Source organism: Alosa pseudoharengus, unplaced genomic scaffold (genome assembly GCF_046254945.1).
Source record: "Alosa pseudoharengus isolate Yale_2024_CS ecotype anadromous, Long Island Sound unplaced genomic scaffold, YU_APseudo_1.1 YU_APseudo_1.1_scf_8, whole genome shotgun sequence".
Taxonomy (NCBI): Eukaryota; Metazoa; Chordata; class Actinopteri; order Clupeiformes; family Clupeidae; genus Alosa; species Alosa pseudoharengus.
Window position 1 is genome coordinate 31890348 of NW_027468870.1, and position 26564 is coordinate 31916911.

The 26564-nt window shown below is 44.8% G+C and overlaps 2 protein-coding genes and 1 long non-coding RNA gene across 3 annotated transcripts in view; 2 read left to right on the forward strand and 1 right to left on the reverse strand.

Moving 5' to 3' along the window:
* The window catches only part of LOC143111813 (uncharacterized), a 36282-nt gene that overhangs the window by 1073 nt on the left and 8645 nt on the right, over positions 1-26564 (reverse strand). The gene's annotated exons all lie outside the window — the stretch shown is intronic.
* On the forward strand, positions 352-3658 carry LOC143111812 (charged multivesicular body protein 1b-like). The gene is made up of 8 exons (XM_076274073.1): positions 352-497; positions 1166-1263; positions 1349-1495; positions 1876-1944; positions 2453-2560; positions 2722-2765; positions 2957-3032; positions 3131-3658. The coding sequence occupies exons 1-8, from the start codon at positions 482-484 to the stop codon at positions 3173-3175; spliced, it is 603 nt and encodes a 200-aa protein (XP_076130188.1). The 5' UTR covers positions 352-481; the 3' UTR covers positions 3176-3658.
* On the forward strand, positions 19892-23428 carry cnga2b (cyclic nucleotide gated channel subunit alpha 2b). The gene is made up of 6 exons (XM_076274192.1): positions 19892-20126; positions 20220-20327; positions 20445-20618; positions 20738-20845; positions 20982-21088; positions 21885-23428. The coding sequence occupies exons 1-6, from the start codon at positions 20023-20025 to the stop codon at positions 23426-23428; spliced, it is 2145 nt and encodes a 714-aa protein (XP_076130307.1). The 5' UTR covers positions 19892-20022.

Sequence of the window (26564 nt, forward strand, 5' to 3'; positions counted from 1 at the left end):
TAACTTCAGCCCTCTTTTAAATGATTGATATCTTCTGATGAGAGAGTGATGAAGAAAACGTAAACCTGTTTTTTTTTTTCTTCAACAGTGGTGGATGATAATTCAGCTTAAACAAGCAAATAGTTCAGCATTGTTTTTATGTGCGATAAATACAGTGGCTTAGGCTGTTGAAATGTCATACTTTAAAGCACAGATTATAAATAACCTTTAAATACGTAGATTTTGGGAAATGAGACAAGTAAAGGTATAAGCCGGGCACAAATAATTGAAGGGGAGGAGTCGAATATGCTTAGCTTTCTTTGTGGAATGACATCATCAAAAATGTACTTCAGAACATGTGATTCTGACGTATTATTTGTTCCAGTCCAACACGGAAGTATTTACAAGGCTTCTGAGAGTAACCGTCTCTGGTATCATCGAAAACGCTGAAAACAATTTGAAATTTTGTCTCTGGAAGTGTTCAAACGGAGAAAGTTTCAACATGCCGAATTTGGACAGTATCCTTTACTAAAATCGGGCCACATGAAATTAGAGAAGTTTGAAGTGAATGTTATGGCCAGGTGAGGTGAAAGTATCGTGATGCACCGCAGAATTTATTTTTGTTGACTTAATTCCAACGAATAGTTGTTTTTTACTTGTATCGTATTTCAAAAAAGGGTCATGTGGACTGTAGTCTAATGTATTTGAGCTAGCAGCTACACGTTACTGAATTCAATGCCTACCTAACGTTGGTGAGAGACTGAGGAAATTGACTTGTCACTTTGATGTAACCTAACATGGAAATCGCAGCCTTGACTTAAGTTAGCCTAGGTTATTTGCCCATGTAGCTTTGATTAGAATGATTCGATGAAGTCTAGACCTCTTCGTAGTTATAAATAGTATAATCGAGCTAGCTGAGCATATTTTGTGATGATGTTGGGCCAACTTTTCCCGAAACCACTTCCGCACTGAACTGTGACTCATTACACATGTATGCACAGTTGCGTTAAGTCACTTGGTCCAATTTAAAATCAGATGCAGTGATTAGTGCACCCTATAGTAAGTCATCTGAGCGAAGCTGATAACCTACTTGAAATATCCAGCCTCTTAAAAAAGCAACAACTTTGCTAGAAGCAGTGTTGTAGGTAAACCTTACAACACAAAAAACCTTAACTTCCTCCACCAGAACATCTTTTCAACCTAAAGTTTGCTGCCAAAGAGCTGCAGCGGAGCTCAAAAAAATGTGATAAAGAGGAGAAAGTTGAAAAGGCCAAAGTGAAGAAGGTAAGGTGAATGTGATGTACACTAGACCATATAATTAGTTGTCAGAGGTTTAGTTTTCATAGTCTATGTTCATTTTAACTTTCAGGCCATCCAAAAAGGAAACATGGACGTAGCACGCATCCACGCAGAGAATGCTATTCGACAGAAAAGCCAATCTGTGAACTATCTCAGGATGAGTGCACGTGTTGATGCTGTAGCAGCAAGGGTTCAGACTGCTGTCACTATGAACAAGGTAAATTCATACTACTAAAAGGAGCTTGCGTAAAAAGAAAATATATATATTATACATAAACATTTGCACACAACCATCCAGTGGTGTAGTCTACGTAATACGCAGGACTACGCAGTATACCCACTTAAAAAGCATCACCATCTCAGTATGCCCACTTAAAATAGGCAAGGATACATATTAACATTTGGGGTTGATCACAGTATACCCACTACAGCTAACTAGACTACATCAGTATACCCACTACAGCTAACTAGACTACACCACTGCAACCCTCATAGATTGAACTGTCATATCTTCTACTGTACACTGCCTTATCTGTATGTTCTCATAAGTGAAGGAGTTTTGGTGTACAACTGGCATAACTTTCACCTTTGTCACAGGTGACAAAGGATATGGCTGGCGTTGTTAAGGGCATGGATGCTGTGCTGAAGAGCATGAATCTGGAGAAGGTAATACTATCATGCTGTCAGTTACCGGTACTTAGGTTTAGATACTGTTTTAAACAAAGCTCCGTGGAATGCTCCAGCCTAAGAACGTGAGGTCTCTCATCCTCCCTGCACCCATCTGGTGTTGCATACTACATAAAATCAAAAAAACAAATGTGTTGATGGAATGACAGTGGTCCTGGGCGCGCTGACAACATCTGGTCCGGGCTGACAAGATCAGCTCCGGGCTTCGCTTCAGTGTGTTGTTGCATAGGCATTGTTGATGTATTTCAGTGTCACTGAGTTCTGTTTTGGTTTATCTGCTGAAGTATCTACAATTGAATTAGTTATTTCCTGTGATTATATTGTTTCCTGTCGAAGGTAGTGCTTGTCGTATCAGTGGCATGTCACTGATCAGTTCTATCTTTGTGTGTGTGTGTGTGTGTGTGTGTGTGTGTGTGTGTGTGCGTGTGCGGTTAAATTATTTTATTCAAAGTAAAGATGGTAATGTGTTCTTTTTTCTATTGAGCAGGTCTCGTCTTTGATGGATAAATTTGAACGCCAGTTTGAGACCCTAGATGTCCAGACTGCTCAGATGGAGGACACTATGAGCAGCTCGACCACACTGACCACCCCACAGGTGACCACCTGTAGTCTCACTAGTAGTACTCACTAATACTCACTAGAGTCAACATCAATGGGTTTCACTTTCCATCTGAATGCATCTTTGCGTGTGCCGAGATGATGGAACATTTTAGAACATTCATAATGTATTTTTTCTTTTTTTGTCTGATGTTTCAGGGTCAAGTGGATGGTCTGATGAAGGAGATGGCAGACGAAGCAGGGCAAGTGTCTCAAACATTAATACACACACACACACACACACACAGTTCATCTTTCTCACATTTGTCTCTCTTCCTCTACAATGCACACATACACTGAAACAAGCCTTTAGAAATGATACTAAATGTAGTGTGTGTGTGTGTGTGTGTGTGTGTGTGTGTGTGTGTGTGTGTGTGCGCGCACTCTTTAACAGACTGGATCTGAATATGGAACTCCCAGAAGGTCAAAAGGGATCGCTTGCTACAGCAAGTGTGGCATCTGCAGAGCAGGTAGGATATTTTGATTGAGAAGACACCATTTAAGTATATGAAATCAGATTTGTTTTTTGTTTGTTTACGTGAAAGTTCAACCATTCTTATGTTTACAGGATGAGTTGTCTTCAAGACTTGCCAAGCTACGGGACCAGATCTGATACAACTGACATCGAAACTGTTGGGTCATGTATTGGTCTGCGTGAGTTGTTACTTGTTGCATTGATTGCCTTTTTTTCCTCTGACAGCAATGAGATGAATGCAAGTGGATTGGTGTACGGGTGGGAGTAAAGTTAAGAAAAATAGTTTCGGAATATTATAATTATTTTCTTTTGTTTTAGTGTCACAACACTAAAGCTGCGATTACTGGTATATGGAAATATTTAGTTTTTAAATTATTCTTTTTTTCTCGTTTTTGTACACTTTCTCCTCCAGTGTCAAGTTAAGTGTGTTGGTGCGGAGTGTTTTGGAAATTGTAGCTTTACAATTTTATATTGCAGTGTACTGTACATATATCATGTATATATTCATTTGATCACACTCTAATTTCTTAGTACTATGTATACTCAATGTTGGTGCCTTTCTGGAAGAAAATGGATGTACTGCTTATATCACTATGCAATAAATATTTTGTGACTTTCAAATGTGTTAGTAAATTGTATGCTTTTCTTATGTACATTGCTTTTAATCTCGAGTGTTAATTGTGAATCACTGAGTAGATTATTACCTAAAACCTTGCATCTTCCAGATGTTTCACCCATCTCTTGCTAAGCAGCAAAAGAGAGAGGCGTTGTTAAGTAGAGGGGCATTGAGTTTAGTCTACAGGGTCTTCATTAGTTCCGCAAGAAAACCACAAGTTGAATCCGTTCAAGCAAGTCCCAGTACCAGTGCAACCACAGATCCGTGCACCGCTGAGTACCTGAGATGGTGGAGACAGAGAGAGAGAGAGAAGAGGAGGGCCATTGGGGCACAGTGGGAATTGGTCAGCAAATCAGCCTCCTGTTTTTTCTTTCTTTATCCTCCCTCTTTTCCCTCCTGCTCTGCCCTCTATCTTTCCTAGGTTTCTTCTCTGGTTTCATAGTCCAGAAAGTAAACTGGCTGATAGGTTCTAACAGCTAAGACGCGTGGCTGATATATTATAAGCGAGGATTAAACTAAGTTACATTTTGTTAAATCTCACTGATATTGGAAGTCTTTTTCATTAAGGGTCTCCAGGATGAGTTTTGGATACAAATGTTTTGCACATGTTTGTCCATTTTTCACAAGGATTTGCCCATTTTGAGCAATAAAGTGATCAAAGGTAAAAAGAATTTCTATAATTGGTAGTTGCATTAGCAAATAGATGATTGATTCTTATAGTATAGATTTTTTTTAAATTCCATTGTTTCTATGTACTCTGTGTTGATGTGATGATTTTTATGTGTACTCTGTTTGTGTTTGTTTAGGATGTGATATTGTTTATATGAACTCTTGTGTTTATACATGAGGTGATGCTCATGTAGTATACTCAAATGTTTATGTGTGAGACAGTTGAGAGAACAATGTTGTTAGCCAAGCAGGGAACCCATGGGAGCACTGAGCAACTTGGCGTCTTCAGGGCTGTCTGGGGTTCCCATAATTACCAGCCAATTAGCAAAACACTGGCAACATTTGTTTAAATACCCTGTCATTTCCTCCATAAACCCGAATGTCAACCATTCATCCATTCAGCAATCCTCTAGTGGTACCTCATCTAGCCTGATTTTATTTTTGTGTTCTCCTCCACAACGTTTTCAGTGTATCCACTCTTGGTCTTGGTTTAAGAGAAGGTATGGCTGAATCATAGCGGACATAGATGCCATGTTGCTGTGTAGATGCTGTGGTTGTCGTGATGGCAACAGCAGCCCCGTGTGGGGGGGGTGTTGCAGCGGTCCCACAGCTCTCATCAAGCTCGTAGTCACAGACGTTTTACGCATCAGTAACAATGACACGAGTCTGTCTCTTAACTACTGGCATGTTATGTTACATGGAATTAAACTCCCTGATGAACAAGAGGAACAATCTGCAGCAAGATTCTGAATAATGATGTTGATCTCAAGAGAAATCTATTGTTTCTTTTATTTTTTTTAAAAAGTGCTTCTCTTAGGTTTCCATGTGTGTAAAACAACTCTATAACTCTGAATCAGTTATAGAATCTTTGACTCAATGGTCCTCATGCCCAGCCAACCAGGCAGTCATCAAATGTGTTACAATAAAATGTGATTTGTCCCATGGATATTTTATATATATATATATATATATATATATATATATATACATATACATATACATATACATATACATATACATATACATATACATATACATATACATATACATATACATATACATATACATATACATATACATATACATATACATATACATATACATATACATATACATATACATATACATATACATATACATATACATATACATATACATATATATATATATATATATATATATATATATACATATATATATATATATACATATATATATATATATATATATATATACACACATATACATATATATATATATACACACATATACATATATATACACACATATACATATATATACACACATACAGAGTACCCTCCAGAATTATTAGCACCTCTGCTAAAGTTGACTAAAAACCGGTATAAAAAACAATCTGTTGGTGATTTATTGTAGTCTCGGAATGAAACAAAATAGGAAAAATCCAACCTTGAAGAGAAGCAAATTTATTTTGAGAAAAAGGAAAATCTCATAAAGAAATAAATATTTTTTAACTAAAACCCGTTGCTCAATTATTGGCACCCCTGAAAAATCTTATATACAGAAGCATTTTCCTATCTAATTTCAATTTATTTAAGTTAATCAGAGTGTCTGTGAACTTTCAGAAGTAGTTTCTTTTTCACTATGGTATGAAAATAAGAGAATACACTAAATTTAAATAAAAAGAAAGTTTGTTGACATTTGTAAGTCAGAGGATGTCTATGCCAACTAGGTACTTTGTGGAAAATGCCTGTTTACAGTTTAAACAATAATTAAAATGTTCTAATATCTGGAAATGTGACAAACATGCTTGAACAAGGACCCATGGTTATCTTGCCCCCACGTACAGTATGACGGATGGTAAGATAGGCAAAAAATTCCACAAGAACCACTGTTGGGGAGTTACAGACAAATGTATCATCTTGGGGTCACCAAGTCCCCAAAAACATCTTCAGGTAGAAAAGGTAAAAGCCTGTCCAGTCATTTAACTACCAATGTAAACGGCAGGAGTTACTGAATGGTACAGTGACTTTGTCTGGAAGTGTGGTCTATTGTCAGATGAAATGAAAATTGAGCTCTTTGGCTAGAAACACTTTAGGTGTGTTTGGTGTACATAGAAGAATGGCTATACTGAAAAGGACCCAATGCCAAGAACCCCATGCCTAATGAGAATTATGTTGGAGGGGCTGTGCTATTGTGGAGCTGTTTTTATTCCCAAAGGCCTTGGGAACCTAATTAAGGTGCATGGTATCATGAACACCAAGAAAAACCTTTTCTTTTCAAAGGAAATCTGTTAATCCCTGCCAAGACACTAAAAGTTGGTCATGATTGGATCATTCATCAGGGGGATATTCCAGAAAAGAGGTTTAACAAACACTGAGATAAAACTTAACCTCTGGGTTGTCTGAACCTGTGGCTACTAAACCCGAGCTGTCGGTTCCAAAACACCGGTTACCAGTTAGTTCAATCAACCCTGTGTTAGATAACCTAGAGTTGTGCGCATTCACGGCGAACTTATAAAGAATAGCCTACTGACCGTGTAAATGCAAACGTTTAGGAGCCTATTTAATGTCAAAAGCACAATTAAATAATTCAGTGGACATTATGTATTGTATTGACCGCTTTGAATGATGCTTTCTTAAACTAACCTACCTTGTCACAGATTGAGTGGGCCATAAATTCCTTGAGAATCCCAAATGTAATTTTCTATTTTAACGCGTGTTCTGCAGCTGTGGGCCAAGTTAAACCTTTGCGCTCCAGCATCGGAAGGGTGATGAATGTCGGAAGGCATGGGTAACCTATCCTCTATCCCCCAGACAGTAGCATACCCATCAAGTTTTCCTGTAATTGCACATGTAACATTAAGTTACAGCCTACACATTAATTAGTCTGTAGTGGATCTGATAATATTCTAGTAAGGTGTAGCCTGCCCTGTTGAAATGTGTCGCTCAAATTAGATTCCCGGTAGGCTACATCATTCCTGGCATAGTGTAGGCCTACTGGGCCCTGCCATTTCGCCTCCACGTTTGTGATAAGATGTGAAGCATCATCACATATCTGGCAATTATTAAAGTAAAAATGTGTTTTAAACACCAACACCATTAGGAGAGCATCCGAAAATAGGGCAACAAAATAAACGAACAAAACACCGTTCGGTTGGGACAGAGAGAGGTCGCTGCGTGTGCACGCGCCGCCATCTTGGATAGTGTGTGTGAACCAAAAATAAACACACCCGCTTTGTCGGGTTTTCACTTCATCCCTGCCTTCGGTTCATTCTTGCCCTGCTACAGTCCGATTGACAAAGACGCACAAAATCATGTAATATTCATCCGTGCAATTCACCGTGAGTTACAGTATACATCCCGCCTACCAACAATAACAGCGATAGGAACACGGCTCTTAGTGAACTGTACCAGGCTGTCAGTGAACAACAGACGGCACACCCAGACGGTTTTCACCATTTTCGCTGGAGATTTTAACCATGCAGACCTTAAAACTGTTTTTCCAAAGCTACACCAGCATGTTGATTTTCCAACAAGAGGAGACAACATCCTGGACCTGGTCTACACTACACACAAAGGAGCATACAAAGCCACCCCCCTCCCCCACATTGGACTTTCTGACCATATCACTGTTATGCTAATGCCCGCATACAGACAAAGAGTGAAAGCAAACAAACCGGTTCGCAAGCAGGTAAAAGTGTGGCCTGAGGGAGCCTCTGATGCTCTTCAAGACTGCTTTGACACAACAGACTGGGAAATGTTTAAGCAGGCAGCCACTTACAACAATCAGACAGACATAGAGGAGTATACAGACACTGTAACCTCTTACATCACAAAGTGCATTGATGATGTGACCCACACAAAAGACATCATCACTCGGGCTAACTGGAAGCCATGGCTGACAGGGGATGTCCTCAGGCTGCTGAGGGCCAGAGACAAAGCCTACAGAGCTGGGGATGAAGCTGGCATGAGAACAACGAGAGCCAACCTGTCCCGTGTCATCAAGGAAGCAAAAAAGGAATACACTCGCAAGATAACCACCCACTTCAAAGACAGCAGGAACGCACAAAGCCTATGGCAGGGCATTCAGGCCATCACGGACTACAAGCCCGCGCCACAGAGCTGTGAGAGCAACATCCCTCTGCTCAACAATCTGAACCGCTTCTTTGCTCGCTTTGAAGCACAAAACAGCACTTGCCCACAGAAGACCCCTCCCCCTCCACACGAGCAGCCCCTGTGCCTCTCTGCCGACAGCGTGAAGAGGACACTTGCTGCTATCAACACCCGTAAGGCAGCAGGCCCAGACAACATCCCAGGTCGGGCGCTGAAGGACTGCGCTGAGGAGCTTAAGGATGTCTTCACAGACATCTTTAACACTTCCCTGAAGCAAGCCATCGTCCCATCATGTTTCAAAGCTGCCACCATCATACCTGTGCCGAAGAAAACTGCTCCATCCTGCTTCAATGACTACTGCCCCGTGGCACTGACACCCATCATCATGAAGTGCTTTGAGCGGCTTGTCATGTCACACATCAAATCCATTCTCCCCCCCACCCTGGACTCCTTCCAGTTTGCATACCGAGCCAAACGGTCCACAGAGGATGCAATCTGCTCTGCCCTCCACCCAGCCCTCACCCAGAGACTCATATGTGAGATTGCTGTCTATAGACTTCAGTTCTGCATTCAACACCATAATACCACAACTCATCTGCAAACTTGACAAACTGGGACTCAGTACCTACCTCTGCAACTGGCTACTGGACTTCCTCTGTCAGAGGCCTCAAGTAGTACGTGTTGGCAACAATATCTCAAGCAGCATCACACTGCGTGCTCAGTCCGCTGCTCTTCACCCTGCTGACACATGACTGCACTGCAACCTACAGCAACAACCACATAGTGAAATTTGCTGACGACACAACTCTGGTGGGTCTCATCACCAAGGGCGACAAGACTCAATACAGGTTGGAGGTCGACCTTCTGACCACGTGGTGCAGGGACAACAACCTCCTGCTGAACGTCAGCAAGACCAAGGAGATTGTTGTTGACTTCCGGAGAGGTCACACCCAACACCTGCCACTGACCATCGACGGTGCTGTGGTGGAGAGAGTGAGCAGCACCAAATTCCTGGGGATGCACATCAGTGAAGTCCTCTCCTGGACCACCAACACTGCATCACTGGCGAAGAAAGCTCAGCGCCGCCTGTACTTCCTGCGGAAACTCAGGCGAGCAAGTGCTCCACCAGCCATCATGACCACATTCTACCGAGGCACCATTGAGAGCATCCTCTCCAGCTGTATCGCTGTGTGGGGCGGAAGCTGCACTGAATACAACAGGAAAGCCCTGCAGCGCATAGTGAACACAGCTGGAAGGATTATTATTATCCCTCCCTGAAGGACATTTACACCTCCCACCTCACCCGCAAGGCGACCACAATTGTGAGTGATGCAAGTCACCCCGCTCACAATTTGTTTGATCTACTGCCCTCTGGGAAGAGGTACAGAAGCCTGCGCTCCTGCACCACCAGACTCACCAACAGCTTCATCCACCAGGCTGTTAGGATCCTGAACTCTCTCCCCCCTTTCCCCCCTCCAGCTACATAACATCCTGGACTTTTGGACCCACAATGGCTGCCTTGCACTACTCCACTTGCACACTTTGCAACCTGTTGTTGTTGTCCTGTTGTCCTGAACACTTCTGAACACACTTCTGCTGCTCTTACATAACTTGCACCACTATGCCACTTGCATACTTAGGTCAAACAAAACTACCTCAGCCATTTATTGGCCTGACTTTTGCACTATTATATTGACTGTCTACTGTATGCACAATTGCAACCAAATTTTGCTGCTCTTATTTCTTCATTGTATGTGCCTTCTTATTTTTACTTTTTATATTGTTTACTTGAATGTTATGTTTGTCTGTGGACCTAATTGTTAAAATATGTCTTGTCTCCACCGTGGGATAGTAGGAAACGCAATTTCGATCTCTTTGTATGTCTTGACATGTGAAGAAATTGACAATAAAGCAGACTTTGACTTTGGTAGCTTGGTGGGTGCAAGTGAAGACCCCTCGTCGTGGTCCGGTGCGTGGGTAGAAGGTTCTTGGGGAAATCAGCCAGGCAGGCAAGGGGCAGATGAGGGGCTCACCACTGTGGAGAGGAAGGGAGGCTGGAGGTCACCACTGTATGCAAGCTTCGGCCAGTCGGGGCTCCAGTCGTCTGTGGGTCGTCTTTTTCTAAGGCGCCTTTTGTGGAAAACAGATATGGGAGTGAGGGTTAGAAAATCCAGACTCCCTTCTCCTCGACGGCGCTGCTCCTTTTGTACTTGGACAAACGAGGTCGAATGCGATGCAGGTGTGGGTGGCGATGATTGGCTGCCAGCCGTGCCTCGTTGAAGCGGTTTGCGTCGGCCATGTGCTACTGTTGACAAACCCCGTGTTTTTAGCCGTGCATGCCCACCAGAAGGTGCTGAAGCGACTCTTGGTGGTGTGAGCCCGGCATGACACCGACTTGAGGGCCGTCTGGTCACATTCCCCCCCCCCCATGTGTTGAGCCGGGGTGAAGAGAGGCTCTATAAGGAGAAGAGGCAGCAGGTGAGAGTGAAAAGGAATACGTCCGGCAAGCAGAGTTAGCCCACCCTGACCAGCACCGAGATAACCCATCAGCATTGGCATTGGCAGTACCCGGGCGATGCTCGACAGTAAACTGAAAATCTTGAAGTGCCAAAAACCATCTGGTGACACGGGCATTGGTGTCCTTGGCATGAGCCATCCATTTAAGAGGAGCATGGTCTGTCAGCAGCGTGAACTTCCGGCCCAACAGATAGTACCGGAGTTCAAGTATGGCCCACTTTACGGCCAAGGCCTCTCTTTCAACAGTAGCATACCTTCTTTCAGCTGAGTTCAGTTTGCGGGAAAGGTAAAGGACCGGATGTTCTTTACCCTCCTGGTCTTGTGACAGGACTGCGCCCAGGCCGACATCTGAAGCATCTGTGTAAAGGCGAAAAGGTTTAGAGAAGTCTGGGGCCCAGAGGACCGGCTCACGTGTCAGGGCATCTTTAAGTTCACCAAAAGCAGCTTCCGCAGCCGGGCTCCAGCAGATTTTCTCTGGCTGCCCCTTCTTAGTCAGGTCTGAGAGCACTGCAGCTGAAGATGAAAAAGAAGGAATGAACCGTCTGTAGTACCCTGCCAACCCTAAAAAGGCTCGTACCTGCCGTTTAGTGGTTGGGCGAGGGAAGTTCTGCACTGCTGCAATCTGCAAAAGCTTCTTGGGGTTTGATGAGTCCGCGGCCAATCTTGTAACCAAGATAGCGAGCCTCTGTGAGCCCCAGGTGGCATTTGGAAGGGTTAGCTGTCAGGCCGGCCAGGCGGAGGGCAGCTAGAACTTTCCTGAGCCGCAGGACATGATCTGGCCAGCTCTCTGCATGTATCACCACATCATCTATGTAGGCGGCGGCATACTGACGGTGTGGTGCCAGGATCTGGTCCATCATCCTCTGGAACGAGGCGGGGGCCCCATGCACCCCGAGAGGGAGGATTCTGTACTGCCAGTGCCCACTAGGTGTGCTGAAGGCTGTTTTTGGTTTGGCATCAGGGCTTAAGGGGACTTGCCAATACCCCTTAATGAGGTCTAGGGTGGAGATGAACCTTGCTTTCCCAAGACGTTCCACTAGCTCGTCCACACGAGGAAGTGGGTAACTGTCAAACTTTGACACTTCATTCAGGTGGCGGAAATCATCACAGAACCTCCAGGACCCATCAGGCTTTGGTACCAACACAATGGGATTTGACCAAGGGCTGTGAGATGGCTCGATTACCCCCAGCTGTAGCATTTTCTTGACCTCTTCCTCCACCAACTGCAGTCGGGCTTCAGGGATCCTGTAAGGCCGTTGTCGGACAATGACTCCAGGGGGTGTGCAGATCTCATGTTGGATGGTATTCGTCCGGCCAGGGGTGGAGGAGAAGACATCACGATGTTGGGAAATCAGCTCCCGAAGCTCCTGAAGCTGGGCTGGGGTGAGCTCCTCACCTAGGTGGACTGGGGATTCCTCCATACGGGCACAGGCTGACAGATGGTAAGTCTTTACTGGCTGTCGTCGACCTGGTTGTTGAACTTTGTAGTTGACTGGCCCCACTCGTTCAACTACTGTATATGGTCCCTGCCAGGATGCAAGAAATTTACAGTTTGCAGAGGGTATCAGCACCAGTACTCGGTCACCAGTCTTGAACTCCCGGGGCTGTGCTGGGCGATTGTAGGTTTGCTGTTGGTCACGTTGGGCTTCCTCCATATGGGCACGCACCAGTGGCATCACCTTCTCAATACGTTCTTGCATCTGCTGGACATGTTCAATGGTGGTTCTGAACAGTGATGGTCGTTGCTCCCAGGCTTCCCGAGCTACATCCAGGAGACCTCTAGGCTGTCTGCCGAACAGCAACTCAAAGGGGCTGAATCCCGTCGATGCCTGGGGAACTTCACGTATGGCAAAAAGAACGTATGGGATGAGAAGGTCCCAGTTGCGTCCATCTTCAGCCACCACCCTTTGGAGCATTCTCTTCAAAGTCTGGTTAAATCGTTCCACAAGCCCGTCTGTTTGGGGACGATAAACTGGGGTGTGGAAGTGATGAACCTTGAGTAGACCACAGAGAGCTTGCATTACCTTGGACATGAAGGGAGTACCATTGTCAGTCAGGATGTCCTTCGGAATGCCCACCCTAGTGAACAACAGGAACAGTTCTCGTGCGATGCTCTTTGCATTGGCCTTCCGCGGGGGTATGGCTTCTGGGTACCGGGTGGCGTAGTCGACGACGACCAGGATGTGCTTGTGTCCTCGTCTTGACCTTGGGAGTGGGCCGACCAGATCCATGCCAATCCGTTCAAAGGGCACATCAATGATGGGAAGAGGGATGAGTGGGCTTGGAGGTGGGTCGCGAGGCGAGGTGCGTCGACAGGTGGGGCAACGTTGGCAGAAATTCCTCACCTCCGCAGTCAGCCCTGGCCAGTGGAAGCGGTCCCGGATCCTGGCTTCTGTATTCTGGACGCCGAGATGTCCAGCCATCGGATGGGTATGGGCCAGAGACATGACGACATCGATCTTTGTCCTGGGTACGACCAGTAGATCACGGTGGACCCCTCGGCGGATGGACCTGTAGTACAGGAGCCCCTTGTGCACCTTGAAGTACTGATCTGGAAGGGGACCCCTAATCTGTTTTTCCCCCTCAATCTCCAGGACCTGCTTCCAGGCATGCTTGAGTCTGTCATCCTCCTTCTGGTCCCTAGAGAACACTGGTCTGTTCTTGTGATCTGATGGAACAGCTCAGAAAAAAGGTAAGCATCCCCCTGTCCACGCTCACCTTCTTCATCTGCGTCTGAAGCGGCGTCTTGTGCCAGGAGGACGTGGTGGTCAGGATGTAGGAGCCGGGCCCGTGGAGGTCGTCATTGATGTCGCCCAGCCTTGCCTCGGGGTCGGGCCAGTCACGTCCAAGGAGAGCCAGCACAGGAAGCTCGGGTAGCACTCCAACGGTTAACGGCCAGGTCCCTGACGCATATTTGACCCATACCTGAGTGGACGACACCTCTCGCACATCCCCATGGACACAAGAGATGGGAAGCGTGGTGTTCAATTCGGGAGAGCTGGGTAGGATGTCAGGATGTACCAGAGAAACGGTGCTTCCCGAGTCAAGCAAGGCTTGAACCGGCTGGCCTTGGATGTGCACCAGGTGGGTGGGTGCCTGCCCTGGCGGGGAGGTGTGAATGGAGCAGCCCGCCAGCCATCCTCTTACAGGGGATTGGACTCCTGGATCGGTGGGCATGGGCTCATCTCGAGGTTGTGGAGGGCCACGTGGAGTGGGAAGGTGATTCCTAGGAGGTGGCCGTGGAGGTAGTGTTCCCAGGTCCCGGTTCACTGACCTTGTTGAGGTGGCTCCTCGCTCAGGGTGTCCATCTCGCATCAGAGAGTTGGTCGCAATGGCTCTCTCGTGGCATTGGCCATCTCAGCAGGGGTTTCAGCAGTAGAGCGACTCACAATGCGACGTTCAGGCTTGGGGAGAGCCCTCAGGAAGCGGTCCATGGCAACTCTCTCGGTGACTTGTTGCGCAGTCAGTCGGTCAGGTTGTAGCCATCTCTGGCTGATACGGATGAGGTGGGTCATCTGCACTCGAACCGGCGTGTCTGGGGAGTAAGTCCAGGAATGGTAGTGCTGGGCAGCGGCCACTGGAGAAAGACCCAGCCGAAGCAGAATCTCCTGTTTCAGGGCATCATAGTTCCTGGCATTGGGCCAGGGTAGGGTTTGGTAGGCTCGCTGGGCCTCCCCTGTAAGGTAGGGAGCAAGGATGTCTGCCCAGTCGGCTCGAGGCCATTGCTCACGGGTGCCGATCTGTTCAAAGGTGTAGAGATATGCCTCCACGTCGTCATCAGCAGTGAGCTTGGTGAGGAGGGTCCTTGCAGCCTCACGGGCGGTTGGAGGAGCCAGGGCTCCTCCGGGGTCTCGCATGCGCAGCTGCTGCTGGGTTAAGGTTCCAATTGCAGTTGCTATCTGCTGGGAGTCTCGTTGGCTTTGAGCAAGTGTCTGGAGCAGCGTATTCATCGGGTCTCCAGTGGATGCAGCAGCAGTTGGTCGGGACGCCGGCCTTGGGGATTGTTGCTGTGATGGGTCCATTCTTAATATGCCCGCATTCTCCACCAGTGTAGCAGGGCAAGAATGAACCGAAGGCAGGGATGAAGTGAAAACCCGACAACGCGGGTGTGTTTATTTTTGGTTCATCACTGTGGTAGCTTGGTGGGTGCAAGTGAAGACCCCTCGTCGTGGTCCGGTGCGTGGGTAGAAGGTTCTTGGGGAAATCAGCCAGGCAGGCAAGGGGCAGATGAGGGGCTCACCACTGTGGAGAGGAAGGGAGGCTGGAGGTCACCACTGTATGCAAGCTTCGGCCAGTCGGGGCTCCAGTCGTCTGTGGGTCGTCTTTTTCTTAGGCGCCTTCTGTGGAAAACAGATATGGGAGTGAGGGTTAGAAAATCCAGACTCCCTTCTCCTCGACGGCGCTGCTCCTTTTGTACTTGGACAAACGAGGTCGAATGCGATGCAGGTGTGGGTGGCGATGATTGGCTGCCAGCCGTGCCTCGTTGAAGCCGTTTGGTCGGCCATGTGCTTCTGTTGACAAACCCCGTGTTTTTAGCCGTGCATGCCCACCAGAGGGTGCTGAAGCGACTCTTGGTGGTGTGAGCCCGGCATGAGACCGACTTGAGGGCCGTCTGGTCACACGGACCTTCATCAAAATGAAACGCCATTGTGTGACAAGTGTAAAAATAGCAGCCTGGTTGAACATGCACTGAAATAATGGAACAGACAGACAGACAGACAGACAGACAGACAGAGACAGACAGACAGATACTTTATTGATCCCCAGGGGAAATTCAAGGTCTCAGCAGCATACATACAACACAAACACATTCTTTAACAGCAGAAAGAGTAATTAAAGTATATAATATAAAAACACAACTAAGCAGTAAGGACAGTAGAAGATAAAGAATATGCTAAATATACTAAAATACAAATTATACTAACACTTAATACAATATATAAAAATATACTAAAATACAAATTACAAAAATACAAATTATACTAACACTTAATCTAAATCAATTCTAAAAACAGTATCCACATAGTGGTGATTAATAAATCAGAGGTGCTTGCTATGACTGAGGCAGGGACTGAGCCTGTGATTCTCTGTGCATATTAAGGTATGGTAAGGTGCTCTAAGGTGCTCTGTGTGAATGAGTGTCATGGTGGTAGTGCAATGGTGATAGTGGTCATGGTGATAGTGCAAATGAGTAAGTCAACAGTGCAACAATGCAGAAATAAAGTAAAGTAAAGTCTATATATCTATATATTTAACTATTTAAGAAAATGTATAAGTGTGGCCACAGTTTGCTGTGGCATGGAGGGGGGGGCGGTTATGCATATGTGCTAATGTGCTAATATAGCACGCAAACAGTGAGGCATAAAGACAGTGGTACAAGTGGCTAGTGGATAGACAGTACCAAACATGGAGGGGGTGAAGAGGCAGGCAGACTATGCAGAGAAGTCTATCTCTCCTCTTCCCTTAAGTGAGGCATTGAACAGTTCAATGGCCCTGGGGACAAGTCTGTCAGTTGTGCAAGTCAGTTGTCAGTTGTGCAAGGCAGTGAGCGAAGTCTCCAGCTGATCAGGCTCTTCTGCTTAACAATAGTTCTGTGGAGTGGGTGACACTCATTGTCCAAGATGTTGATCAGTTTGTTCAGGGTCCTTTTGTCAGATAGTGAAGTGATGCATTCCAGTTCAGCTCCCACTACAGAGCCAGCTTTCCTTACCAGCCTGACAATTCGCCCCACATCCTTCTTCCTTGTGCTTCCTCCCCAGCATACTACTGCACAGAAGAGGACGCTGGCAACAACAGACTGGTAGAACATCCTGAGGAGCTTACTGCACACATTGAAGGACCGCAGCCTCCTCAGGAAGTACAGCCTGCTCTGCCCTTTCTTGTAGAGTGCATCAGTGTTGGCTGACCAGTCCAGTTTATTGTCCAGGTGGAGACCCAGATACTTGTAGGTGCTAACCACCTCCACATTGACCCCATCAATGTGGACTGGTAGCAGAGTGGGCTTAGACCTGCGGAAATCCACCACCATCTCCTTGGTCTTTGAAGTGTTAAGTTGAAGATGATTGAGTTTGCACCATTGCACAAAGTCCTCCACCAGGCTCCTGTACTCCTCCTCCTGCCCGTTCCTGATACACCCCACAATTGCAGTATCATCAGAAAACTTCTGCATGTGGCATGACTCGGTGTTGTAGCAGAAGTCAGATGTGTACAGGGTGTACAGGACTGGAGAGAGCACAGTTCCCTGTGGCGCTCCGGTGCTGCAGATCACAGTGTCAGAGAGACAGTTCTTCAGTCTGACGAACTGTGGTCGCTCGGTCGGTCAGGTAATCTGTAATACAGGTTACCAGGTGAGCGTCCACACCCATCTGCAAGAGCTTGTCTCCCAATCTGAGGGGCTGGATGGTGTTAAAAGCACTTGAGAAATCAAAGAACATGATTCTCACAGCACTTTTCCCCTTGTCCAGGTGGGAATGTGTCCTGTGTAGAAGATAAGTGATGGCATCGTCCACGCCCACTTTCTCCTGGTAAGCAAACTGTAACGGGTCTGCGCATGGCGTACCTGGGGTCTGAGCATGCCTAAGACCAATCTCTCCATTGTCTTCATCACATGTGATGTAAGAGCGACAGGTCTGTAGTCATTAAGCTCACTAGGGTGTGGCTTCTTAGGGACAGGGGTGAGACATGATGTCTTCCACAGTGTTGGAACTTGTCCAAGGCGTAGGCTCATATTGAAGATGTGCTTCAGTGGCTCCCCCAGTTCAGCAGCACAGGCCTTGAGTAGCCTTGGGCACAGTCTGTCAGGCCCAGCTGCTTTATTGCTGCGCAATTTCTTAAATTAGACTGTCACTTGATATTTTGTAATGGTGAGGGTGTAATGGTGAACATAACCTGAACAAAACCTACCCCCTACCAGGTTAAGTTCAGAGCCTATGTTACCATAGTTACTTACATAGCCTGTTCATTTTTGAGCTTTCTGGAACTGAAATCCCAGATTTACCGCTAACTCTGGGTTAACATCCCCATTTAAGCCAGTAAACCTGCTTTCTGGAATACCCTACAGGTCAACCAAAACAAACATCCAGATCAAAACAAATATTGTTTGCTGAACACAAAATCATGCTTCAGACATTGCCATCTCAGTTCCCTGGTCTAAACTCCATAGGAAAACAGTGGGGTGAGTCAAAAAGGAGAAAGCACAAGTGTGGACCTAGGAATCTGGACGATCTGGGGAGATTTTGTAAAGACGAACGGTCTTAAATCCCTTGCTTTGTATTTTCCAACTCTATGGGGTGTCAGGAGAATGTTACAAGCTGTTTTATTGGCAAAGGGATACTTAAGAAGGTATTACAAGCAGGGGTGGCAATAATTTTGAGCAACGTGTTTTTGTAAAAAATATTTATTTCTTTATGAGATTTTCCTTTTTCTCAAAATAAATTTGCTTCCCTTCAAGGTTGGATTTTTCCTATTTTTTTTTCATTGTGAGACTACAAAAAAATCACCAACAGATTATTTATCTATACTGGTTTTTAGTCAACTTTAGCAGAGGTGCCAATAATTTTGGAGGGTACTGTACAGGGTGCGATTTGTAGGGGGGGGATGGTGAGGATTTCCCCACCTCTGGTTTTCCCATCCCTACCTCTGCTAAATTATTTTTATCGTTGGGGGGGACAAGATTTATCCCCCTCTGCCCCTCATATTGATTAATGCTACTTCATATAAGTAAAGCGCTGCAACGTGATAACAGTCTAGTAGGCTAGCCTACATAATAATCTGACATCAGAAACGCACCGTCACCGTCAGCACTGATGCTGCTGACACAGTGGCTGCGTGATAACTTAATTTGGCCTTGATCTTGCAGGACATTTCAGAATGTCAAGTGTGTAATCCATCATAAATGCCTAGGTTGAATGGAAAAGTTAGCTGGACAAATGAAAGAAAAATAGAAGGATTCAGTGAAGCATAATAATGTTTTAGAACCTTCAAAATTAGAAAACTGATGCAACTGAGATGGAGGACAACTGCACATAGAGTAGAACGTAGGCCTATTGTCCGAAGGAACTTACATTAAATGAAGAGATATTTGCTGAATGTCACAAAAAGTGTTACAGAAATTGCTTGGCATCGCTTATTCAATGGCTCTCTACCGAAACACCTGTAGTTTGCGGAGTACAAACGAGAAGCACTCGTTTGATAAATCAGCCAGTAGTAGACAAATAACTTTTAGAAATAATCTGTACTGCAAAAACGAATGTTGGTGGGTATTTAAACTATCTAGCGGGTGTTTTAACAGCTGCAAGAAATAGAAGCTTCATGGTCTTTATGTTCTGGTTCGTAAATTATTTTCATAAAACTTCAAGTTGCCCTATAACTTTACTCTCCAAACTCTTCACTGCACTGTAGGCAATTAACTGACAGTATGATAGGCTATTTATTTCCTGTAGGCTACAATAAACACACTTGGCTACTGAACGCAAATCAGCAGGAGAGAGAATGCACATAGCCTACGCAGCGTGTAGCGCAATGTGTAGGCTATTTGGTTACCAACTAACACTGTTAGCCAATTCACTAACTTAAGACTTCAATGCCATCATATACAACGTTTTTTTACACAACAAATACAGAAAGGATGGAGGCAGCAAAAGTAGAGAAGTCATTTCAGATGGGGAAAGAACAAGGTGAATTTGTATGCTTGTCAAAACGTAGTCCTACCCTGCATTAGAGGAGCTGATCATCATACCAAGCACACTCGCTGTTTAGTCATACACCACGGTAAACTAAAACTAAAATGTTACAAAGGTGGCAAAAATAATATAGGGTATTATTAGCCATGACATTACTAGGCTATGAATCGTTCGTTCATTTTTTTTTTTTTTTTGGGGGGGGGGGGGGGGTTACAAACTCATTCAAAATCATCCCCCCCTCTGGTTTTTACACAAATCGCACCCTGGTACTGTATACACATATATATACATACACACACACGTGTGTGTATACACAATGCATGAGCAAAACAGAAACAGATTACATAAACCCTCTACAAGAAATTAGTGAAGAAGCTCTTTCTTTAACCATCTTCTACAGAAGCTATCATGACAGGGCAGGGGGTTGCGAATAGATCCTTGTCTGCCCACCGCTTGTCTGTGAGGAGCACCCTGGAAGATGACCTGGATGGAGCAGACAGCACAATTAGCCGGTGAGTTATGAGGATTTGCATGCCTTTTTTGGTGATTCTACACTTGTGTAAGTAATCCTAGCTGTTCTACATGACCTGCCATGTGAATTTCAGGTCTCAGTCGGTATGTGATGACACGTCATCTGAACTCGAGAGGGTTGCAGCCTTGGATCCTCAAGCAGCATCTAGAAACTCCTTCAGAGGGAGAGGTGCCCTGTCACGGTATGGAAGCTTACACAGTACACCTCATCTTATATGTGTGTCTATGTCATTTCACTCTTCCTTCTCCTCTCAATCTCTTTCTCTCTTATGTACTCAATCTTCTCTTCCTCCCCCAAGGCTGGTTACTTTGGTGGTTACTTTAAGAGACTGGGCTCATCGGAGTTTGATAGAGGAGGAAGAGAGGCCAGATTCCTTCCTGGAGCGTTTCAGGGGGCCTGAGCTCCGACCCCCACCCAGCCGCTTCAGCAACACTCAGACCGATGCCAATGGCAACATGGACAAGGCCATCAAGTACAGTGGAATTACTTCTTCCATAGACCGCATTTTTGTTTCCTGCTGTAGTAGGCATATATGCAAATTGTTCCTGTACTAAGCAAACCGTGTTCTTGTTGCGGATGGATCTCTTACAGGAAGAAGAGGGAAACATTTGTGATATCACCATCTGATGACATGCACTACCGCTGGCTGTTTGTCATTGGCGGTGCTGTGCTCTATAACTGGGTCTTATTGGTGGCCAGGTTTGTATAAATCTCAATAGTTTCTTCCCAAATCAAGCCAAAAGGAGCACCTCCATTACCATATTAGTATTTTCACCAAGATAAAAGGCCATGAGGCAGTTAGCAACCAAATTTGTTTCCTCTATTTTTTTTACAGAGCATGTTTTGACCAGCTGCAGACTCAAAACTTTATTATGTGGCTAGTTCTGGACTACCTTTGTGACTCCATCTATATCCTGGACACCATTGTACGCTTACGTACAGGTAAAATTCAAAGAATACCAAACTTAAATTATACATAACCCTGGTACAATATCATTGAAAATCAGTATCAAAGAGAAGAGAGCATTCTGTTGTGTTTTGTGTTTAGATCTCTGTATGCAACTTACCCCCATTCTAGTCTCCCCACTTCAGAGATGAATCATGTAGATACAAGCTGTTTTAAAAGGGGAACTATGCAGTTTTTTTTTAGCTTAATTTACCTTAACGACTTCGGATTCATTGGAATGGTTATATGACTTTTTCTGGGGTGAATGGTGGCCATCTTGCTTCTCCCTAGTGTCTGTGAGCAGCAAAACCAGCCTTCCAACTTTGGGCCGTCGGCCTCAGAGTCAGAAAGTCTTGTGGTCCTGCGATGTAACAAATTGCTTTACTGCACTACACGCATACACGCCAGGCACCAGCTAGAACAAGGTAGCGATGGAGTTTCTCAGACACTCATCATGGCAGAGCCAGCGAAAAGTAGAAAGCGACTAAACCGTTGGAGGAACAGGGAAAGAGGAAACGGCAGATTGACCGAGCGAGGAGTGTCGTAAAATATATACTCTAAAGCTGTAGGGGGATCTCTGCAGAGAAAACTGCGAGCAAAAGTGAGAAAATAGCGAAGACATTGCATAGGGGGTCTTTAAAGCCATGAAGGGGTTTTTCATGAAAAAAAATATGGCTAATGTATGTAACTGTTGTAAAAAATGATGTCATGAGGTACTAATATGAGTTTTTAGGAGTTAATCAATTGGCTGGAGGTCTTAACCCTGTTTCTGTCTCTCCACTCCCCATGTAGGTTTCCTGGAGCAGGGCCTGCTGGTGAAAGATCTGCGCAGGCTGAGGGACGCCTACATCCACACCCTTCAGTTCAAAATGGACGTTCTGTCCATGTTGCCCACTGACCTGGCATACATCAGCACAGGAATCCACACTCCTCAACTGCGCTTCAACCGCCTGGTCCGCTTTCCACGCATGTTTGAGTTCTTCGACCGTACCGAGACGCGCACCAACTACCCCAACATCTTTCGCATCTGCAACCTAGTGCTCTACATCCTTATCATCATCCACTGGAATGCCTGCATCTATTATGCCATCTCGAAATCCCTGGGGTTTGGCTCCGACCAGTGGGTTTATCCGAACATCACAAACCCCGAGTATGGGTCCCTGACGCGTAGCTACGTCTTCTGCTTATACTGGTCAACCCTCACACTCACTACCATCGGGGAGATGCCTGCCCCGGTCAGGGATGAGGAGTACGTGTTTGTGGTGTTTGACTTCCTGGTGGGTGTGCTGATCTTCGCCACCATTGTGGGAAACGTGGGCTCCATGATCTCAAACATGAACGCCACGCGAGCTGAATTCCAGGCTCGTATAGACGCCATCAAGCACTACATGCATTTCCGCAAGGTAAGCCGGGAGCTGGAGACACGAGTCATTAAGTGGTTCGACTATCTCTGGACCAATCAGAAAGCTGTCGATGAGCAGGAAGTGCTGAAGAACCTTCCGGACAAACTGCGGGCAGAGATTGCCATCAACGTGCACCTGGACACACTGAAGAAGGTGCGCATCTTCCAGGACTGTGAAGCTGGACTGTTAGTGGAGCTGGTTCTGAAGCTTCGTCCTCAGGTGTATAGCCCAGGAGATTACATATGCCGCAAAGGGGACATTGGTAAAGAAATGTACATCATCAAGGAGGGCAAACTGGCTGTTGTGGCCGATGACGGAGTGACTCAGTACGCTCTTCTGATTGCTGGTGGATGCTTTGGAGAAATCAGCATCCTTAACATTCAAGGCAGTAAAATGGGCAACAGGCGAACTGCCAACATCCGCAGCATCGGCTACTCTGACCTGTTCTGTCTGTCAAAAGACGACTTGATGGAGGCTGTGATGGAGTATCCCGATGCAAAGAAAGTTCTAGAAGAACGAGGCAGGGAGATTCTGATGAAGGAGGGGCTTCTTGACGAAAGCCTGGCTGCTGGAGCTCTGAGCGTCATGGATACTGATGAGAAGGTGGAGAAGCTGGAGTCATCTCTGGACGTTCTGCAGACACGTTTCGCCCGCTTGCTCGGAGAGTTCACATTCACACAGCAACACCTCAAACAGCGGATCACCACTCTGGAGCGCCAACTCTGTCACACAGGCCTCGGCTCTATGTCGGACCACGAGGCCGACGTGGATATGGACACAAACACCAGTGCAGGTGTTCACGCACAATCACACTCAGAGACTCATGAACAATCAAACGCATTGACAGAATCACACATGGACATGGACACAAATGAGGTCCACAGGTCATTAACAGATATACCTGCTGAAAACTGCAACCAGGTAACAAATTAAGCTCCTACTGAGCCAAAGAATGAAACATGAGTTAGAAGACAGCATAGAAACTGACCCTCGTGGTTACCTACGCTGTGTTATTGGCAAATTCCTCAGGACAGCCTAAAGACAGACCCAATCTGAGTTGGTACTTCATGACATTGTGTATTGGAGAAATGACAGACTGCTCCTGAAAGCGGAGAAAACAGAGAGGTAGAGAGGGAATGGAATCTCTTGACAGAAGCCTTTGTGCCACAGCACAGTGCCATGACTTTTGCGGTCCACGGGGACAAGCACCCTGAGCACCTAAGTGTTGCTATGTGACTCGATATGCGTGTGTTTACCAGTACGGCTGGTGATAACACATGCTCTAGACTCTCAAGTGGTGATTTTTCCAAAGAGTTCAATTGGATTCAAAATCACATCACATTTCCCATGCTGTTAATTCCTCTCTCTCGAATTGTTTCATCATTTGTGATGTGCTTAAGTTTGATATCTGTGACATAAGTTTAATCAAGATAATAGCCAGAAATAATACATGATTCAATTATTATGAAATAATGTCTACCATGTAACAACAGAGGTCATCTGAGGCCAGTTGATCAGTTCACCATCTCACCATCTCAGTTCACTCAACTCACTGACTATTCATTGTACAGTTTTCAGGTTGTGCAATCATTACCTGATAAACAAATCACAGAATACCACAATGTTGGACTCAATCTAATGGTCTCTTGCCCAATCCTGGGTGGGAGGAGGTGGCTCATATAAGATATCATGTACCATACTTTACAGTAAAGACATATTTATACATATTTCTGATTATATTGTGATTCTTACACAAGCAAAGAAGTGCTTGAAAACAGTAGATGAAAACATTGTTAAAGCAACTGTTAGGGTCACACCTCCCTACATAAATGAACTTCATTTGACATTATGATTTGCTTTGTCAAGAAGTGATAAAAATTTAAAATTGGGTTTGCCTTAATATTGAATTATGATCACTGGCAGCATGCAATTATACCTCGGAGAGTATAGCTTGCATGTTGCTTTCGATATCCATGTAACTTATTTAGCCGTAACCACAAACATTTCAGGGCACAATGTTAGTTTTAGGATTTTCTATATCACTCCTAGAAAAAGTATTAATCCTAGAAGCTAAATATGTGCAAACACTTACTAGACTTCCCATCCCCATTATTGCAAACACTAAACAGAATAAATGTTTCCTGGGAACTGAAAAGACTTCAATTGAGAAGCCTCTATGAAAACTTGAGAACTGTGCAGACCAATCAAGTTGCCTGGGCATCATCATACGATGATGAATATCAGCAACCTATTGTGAGCAAAGTTACCATTCAGGTCACCTGAGTGCGCTTCGGTTGATTTTGTTTACAACAAAAAGCCTGTCACTCGAGAAGCTAGTTGTTTAGATGTCACTATTGCATCTGTTGTACAAGACATTGACAGCACAATAACTTTCAAATAAAAAAACGAACAGAAAACAGCAAAGGCATTTGCTGAGAATAAGGATGTTTTGGCTGTTCTCCCTACAGGATTCATGGTAGGCCATTTTGTTGCTCTGATTGGTTAGGTCTATCCAATAGTGTGCAGGTGCATTTTCCCCTCGGTTGAAACATGCCCCATAATCACACCCCATAATCACGTCCCAATGGTGCCATGTCAGACTCAAATTCTGAATAGTATGGTTATGTCAGGCTCGATCAGAGACTTTCTAATGAGGAGACACAGCACTCTAAGGGCCCTAGTTTAACGATCAGAAACACAGCGCAAAGCGTATTCTTATTACAATGCAAAGCTTATTCCTATCTTCCACTCAATTTTTTCACTAAGTGCTTCTCTTTTATTATACAATGCGCCAGGGGTGTGGCAATTAACAACCTAAGGTGTGGTCTGGCGCATTATCTAAAAATCGCTATCTTACACTATCTAAAAAGCATTATGCCACTGACCAAGAAAAACCTGGTCTAGTGAAAGGCGCATATGAAGCACAGCTGAAGACGCATTGTCACGAGATGTAAGCACCAACTCCTCTGCAGGATAAATGTCCTTAGATTTTTTATTCAGTCATTCGAACATTATTCGGTTGCTTTTTTCAGGCTATGTTTTCGATGGTAACCCATTGTCAGTCAATAGTCAAAGTAATTAACTATGTATAACTGTTTTGTCATTGACTATGACACCACCAGTGTTGGGCAAGTTACTTCAAAATCGTAATGTACTATGCATTACTTATTACTGTCATTTCAAAGTAATTTGTTACATTATAATATTACTGTCTCTGAATTGTAAGGCATTACACTACTATTGCATTACTTTTAAGTTACTTTCACCAAAATATCTAGAAATATGGATTTGCCATTCTAAATGCAGTTTATTACGCTCAATGTAGCTCATTGCTCTTCCAATGGAGGGAGATGTGGTATAGCATAATGACTGAGCTAGGCTTAAGGCTAACAACATACAGTAAGAATGCAATAGGCGCAGTGCTCATGATGCAAAACAAGGAACAATCATAGTCAGAATTTTGTTAAAAACCGACAAAAGGTCAAAGTCTGGTAAATTGTGATATAAATACTGTAACTTTAAAGCCTAGGCCTGCTCAATAGAGAGCCTATTGTAAATCAAAGCTTAATAAAGACATGTCAAGATGGTGGCCTACTGGCCATTTCGGTGCCCTAAGTGAGTGGCTTTGAGTGAGTGACATTTAAATGGTAACTCAAACACCTAAAGTAAAATAAAAGGCCTATTATACAGACCATTACTGTGTGTTTTTTAACATTCATTTCTGAAGAAATGCTGTTTTCTTATAAATGGTGCACGGCCACTTTAAGAGCATTGATCTTTACGTTCTCATAATGCCCTTTTGCCAGCTCTTGTTTACAAGCCTTGTTTGTTGAGTTACATTGATAGCACAATGTTAAGTTGTTTTAAGCAGCCTTCATTGCTTTGGAAAGTATGCAATGACATGTTGCTTCACATTTCGTTTTGCAAATAAAAGTGAATTATGAGCCTGGTATCCACCTAGCTATCTGAATGGATTTTTGTTCGACTTGGCATATCATGTGCTTCATGTAGCCTAAATGCTTGGGAAACGAATTATTGAAGACCCACCAATTCCATTCTAGTAGTACTA

What these genes read in the sequence shown, in the direction of transcription:
- cnga2b (XM_076274192.1), top strand. Translation starts at nt 20,023, where the DNA reads ATGACAGGGCAGGGGGTTGCGAATAGATCCTTGTCTGCCCACCGCTTG. An exon ending in GGGAGAGGTGCCCTGTCACG is followed by an intron (nt 20,328 to 20,444) that starts GTATGGAAGCTT and finishes TCCTCCCCCAAG; the next exon opens with GCTGGTTACTTTGGTGGTTA. An exon ending in CATTGTACGCTTACGTACAG is followed by an intron (nt 21,089 to 21,884) that starts GTAAAATTCAAA and finishes CTCCCCATGTAG; the next exon opens with GTTTCCTGGAGCAGGGCCTG.
- LOC143111812 (XM_076274073.1), top strand. An exon ending in AGAGCATGAATCTGGAGAAG is followed by an intron (nt 1,945 to 2,452) that starts GTAATACTATCA and finishes TCTATTGAGCAG; the next exon opens with GTCTCGTCTTTGATGGATAA. An exon ending in CCACACTGACCACCCCACAG is followed by an intron (nt 2,561 to 2,721) that starts GTGACCACCTGT and finishes CTGATGTTTCAG; the next exon opens with GGTCAAGTGGATGGTCTGAT.